This window comes from Nelumbo lutea, chromosome 6 (assembly GCF_056320005.1).
Source record: "Nelumbo lutea isolate HS-2025 chromosome 6, American lotus-T2T, whole genome shotgun sequence".
Taxonomy (NCBI): Eukaryota; Viridiplantae; Streptophyta; class Magnoliopsida; order Proteales; family Nelumbonaceae; genus Nelumbo; species Nelumbo lutea.
The window spans coordinates 10,750,589-10,755,111 of NC_142689.1; the positions used below are offsets into that span (position 1 = coordinate 10,750,589).

General features: G+C 47.7%; 1 protein-coding gene across 1 annotated transcript; it reads right to left on the reverse strand.

Moving 5' to 3' along the window:
• CRR22 (Pentatricopeptide repeat (PPR) superfamily protein) lies at positions 1-3,435 on the reverse strand. The gene has a single exon (XM_088948601.1). The coding sequence runs from the start codon at positions 2,828-2,830 to the stop codon at positions 341-343; it is 2,490 nt and encodes an 829-aa protein (XP_088804727.1). The 5' UTR covers positions 2,831-3,435; the 3' UTR covers positions 1-340.
• Between the last annotated feature and the right edge of the window lie 1,088 nt (positions 3,436-4,523).

A 4,523-nucleotide genomic window follows, 5' to 3' on the forward strand; every position in this document is an offset into this window, starting at 1 on the left:
TTTAACAAATTGGAATAATAAATTGAAATATTTATTGAATAATTTTAATACAACAAACCCCCAAAAAAATTGATGGATAATATTTAGTAAGTTGGTTAATGCTACAATGGATTGATATTGCTTGATGGACTTCAAAACCACCAATCAACTCTGTTAACCCAGACTTTGGCATCAATGTATTTGGATATGGCAATCCTATCATGTGTTGTTGTAAAGGTTCCAAAGCTCCTTGCATCTCGAATAGATGTGTCATGTTTATAGTTTATACAACCAAAGGAAACCACTCCAGGAAGTCAACAGAAGCAGATAATTTCTCACCTAAGTTCTAGTAAAGAATATGTTACCAATAATCTGCACAAGAACAGGTTCCATTCTTGAAAAGGTGGAAGCGGTGCATGTCCCTCACAATAATCTCCCGCCCGGTTACAAGTGAGATGTACTTTGTTGCATTATGGCAGTCACCACATACACGAAGGTTTTTCCTGATGTGAATGGTGGTGCCTGGGCTAGTATTTATAAGCGCAAAGGCAATGGCCAGCTTTTCACTATGACTGTTTAGCACCTGTTCCTGGACATCATCCTCAACATCATGTATTGAATTAGTATCAGGTACATAACCAGCAGCTTTGATCTCATCTCCTAAAACTTCAAGTGCTGCATATATCCTCTTGGATTGTGGGTGGTTTGAGCTTCCAGAGTAGAATGTGTGGACTTCATTTCCCAACTCAACCATACTGCATCCTGGGGTCTTCTGAAGCCCTCTCCTCTCCATCATAGTTCTCACCTTGGCTACCTCATCCCACATTGAAGCTGTGGCATATATATTAGACAACAGAACATGGTATCCACCTTCTTTAGGCTCTAGCTCAAACAGCCTCTTTGCTGCTTTCTCACCCAACTCAACATTTTTGTGAATCTTACAGGCTCCCAACATGGCACCAAATACACTAATCTCTGGTTCTATAGGCATCTTCTGGATGAAGTCCCAAGCCTCATCAAGATGGCCAGCACGGCCAAGAAGGTCCACCATGGTTGCATAGTGATCAGTCCCAGGCTCTATTTCATAATCATGTTTCATTACGGTAAAGTAACGACGCCCATCTTCCACCAAGCCAGAGTGACTACAAGCTGAGAGAATGCATAGAAAAGTTACTCCATTTGGCCTCACAACCCCTGTTCTCATCTCCTCGAATAGTTGAACTGCATGTTTTCCTAACCCGTGTGTCCCATATCCATCTATCATTGCATTCCATGTTGTTACATGTCGCTCATCCATCATGTCAAAGAGTTCCCTTGCAGTGTGAACACCACCACATTTTGCATACATGTCCACCAGAGCAGTCATCACAAACACGTTTGTGTCCAAACAAGATCTAATAGTGAGTCCATGAATCCACCTTGCCTGGCGCAAAATGGACAAATCTGCAATGGCGGGAATAACACTGACCATGGTGAAAGAGTCTGGTTTCACATTCTCCTGCTGCATCTTACAAAAGTAACTCAGAGCCTCATTTACCCGGCCATTCTGTGCATAACCAGATATCATGGCATTCCATGAAACAAGATTTTTTCCCTGCAGGTTATGGAAGATCTTTGCAGCAACATCAACTTGCTTACACTTGGAATACATAGAAATTAAGGAGTTCATGACAGAAACATCAGAACCAAGTCCATTTTGATTCAATAATTCATGAATGCAACTTCCCCGTTGAAGATCACCCAAGTCAGCACATGCATGTAGAGCTGCCATGATAGTGACATCCGTGGGTTCCACACCTTCATCCATCATCTTCTGGAAAATTGCCATTGCTTCCTCAGAATCTCCATTCTGGGCATAGCCATCAATCATTGAATTCCATGATACCACATTCCTTATATGCATCCCATAAAAAATTAACCGAGCAGTCTTTACTGACCCACACTTGGAGTACATATCAACAAGAGCAGTTGAAATGTTCATCAATGATTGGAATCCTGCCCTAATAACATACCCATGAACCGCCTTACCAATCCTCAATGACCCAATATCTGCACAGGCCGGCAAAATGGACACAATTGTGATGGAATCCGGCCGCTGGCCTTCCTGTTGCATTTGCACAACCAACTCCAACGCTCTCCTGGCACAATTGTTTTGAGCATACCCAGCAATAATTGCATTCCAAGCAACCAAATCCCTTTGAGGCATCCGGTCAAACATCTTACACGCTTCACCAATCTGACGACACTTTGCATACATATTAACGACGGCTGTCATTGCAAAGACATTCGAGCTGAACCCATTAGAGATCAATTGAGCATGAATCTCCTTCCCCCTCCTCAGGTCCGAATTATCACCACAACCTTTCAATAAGTACGTGAAGTTATAGACAACGGGTCGGACGTCATCGTACTTCATTCTACAAAAGAACGATACGGCGTCTTCCAGGGATGAATTCTTAGCATGCCCCTTGAGAAGCGTGTGATATAGAGGATCGATTTTATCTTTGATGGGCTCGAAAACGAGGGCGGCCTCGCGGAAGCGACCGAATTTGGAGAACAAACTAATGAGCTTAGTTTGGAACAAGTGTTCATTGTATAACCCGTTCTTTATAATGAGGGGGAGGATTTGATTGACTTCTTTCATGTCTGAGCACATTTCCAGTAGGAGAGCCGCGGGGTGAGTGAAGACATGAGGAGGAATGTAAGTCTTGTGCAATTGAAGGTGTGAAGAAGGCTTTGGAGAAGAGGTGTTGAGTATAGGAGGAGGGGATGAGCGGGGGCGTGATTTAGAGAAGGTTGGAGTGGCGGAGGGAGGCGTTAATGGCAACAACAGCGTTGAGCTTGAACCCATCTCCTTCCGAGTTTCTGTTTGGCTTTCTTCATATGAAGCAAGAAGCCATCGAGTTCGAGGATTTGGCTGTTAAGAGTATGGCGGTAGGATACGACGATGATATGGTGGGTGACCATTTTCGCGGTTCTCTTCAATTGACCAGTACAAGGACAGTGTCGGGCTTATATTGGTTTGGGCCGTAGTTATTTGGGCTGGGCTTTCTTGTATTGGATATCTAGCCCTCAGCATCCTCGTTGGCAACTGGCGCTCATGCTTTTAGGGGTGATTAAGCTAAACTTTCCTTGGATAATAAATAACAGAAGTTATAGTCGCATACCACTCTTAGCTTAGACAATGGGAATTACTTAGTTGCATTGCTTATTGATGTAACCGTTTTCGGGCACGTACCAATGTTTTGTGATGTAAAATTTTTTGGCAAAGTACCTCGTTATCCGACCCGGTGGTGGCGTACCTTAGTGACGAGCTACTTGGTGGCGAACTGCCTGGTGGCGAACTGCTTTGGTGGCGAACTGCTTGGGGGCGAAATACCTGGTGGCGAACTCCCTGGTGGCGAACTGCTTGGGGGCGAACTGCCTTGGTGGCGAACTGCCTTGGTGGCTAACTCCCTGGTGGCGAATTGCCTGGGGGCAAACTGCCTTGGTGGCGAACTGCCTGGGGGCGAACTCCCTACTAGGCGGTCGATGCCTTAGAGAATGTTGGAGCTCCCTGGTGCGGCGCAATCCGACTGCCCTTAGCATGAGATGGTCTTCTTTCCTTTGTAGGCTGCGGGAGATGAGGGACCTACGAGAACTTCATCTTTTCCTCCTCTTTGTAGGTGGCGAGAGCTGAGAGACCTGCGAGAACTCCATCTTTTCCTCCTCTTTGTAGGTGGTGGGAGCTAAGGGACCTCTGAGAACTCCATCTTTTCCTCCTCCTTGTAGGTGGCGAGAGTTGAGGGACCTCCGAGAACTCCATCTCTTCCTCCTCCTTGTAGGTGGGGGGAGCTGAGGGACTTCCGAGAACTGCATCTTTTCCTCCTCTTCGTAGGCGGCGGGAGCTGAAGGACCTGTAAGAACTGAATCAGAGGTCCCGGGGGTACTTTCCCGGTGGGGGCTCTCTGATGCTTAAGTTAGCACTCTTATTGTAGAGAGCTTTGAAGATAATATGAGGGAGCTAGAGAGCAGGGTTACTTCCCTTTCTTTTCCATCTTCTTCCCCTTTGGGGGGTGAGGTCTTTATATACCGGAGTCTTCGTGGGTTAGGTGGGTGAAAAGCCTCCAAACGGTAAGACTCGTTGCATCCGGTCAGAACCGGGGTACGGTGGTGAACTCCTCGAGGTCGTCAGGCTGGCGCTTGTGTCAGGCGGCCAGGTCGGCGCCTAGGCCGGGTTGTCAGAGGGGTGCCTGCGTCAGTCGGCGGTTCAGTGTTTAGGCCAGGTCGTCAGGTCGGCGCCTGTGTCAGTTGGCGGGACAGTGCCTAGATCAGGTCGTCAAGCTGACACCTATGTCAGTCGGCGGGTCAGTGTCTAGATCAGGTCGTCAAGCTGGTGCCTTGGCCGGATCATGCGCTAGGCTGGTCCAGGTCGGCCAGGTCACGCAGGCCGTGCACAGTTCGCGCAGGCCGCGCGCAGTTCGCGCAGGCCGTACACGCACCGTGCAGTTCGTGCGCGCCGCGCGCAGGTCGCACCAGGGCGGCCAGACAGGTGCCCGGGTAGG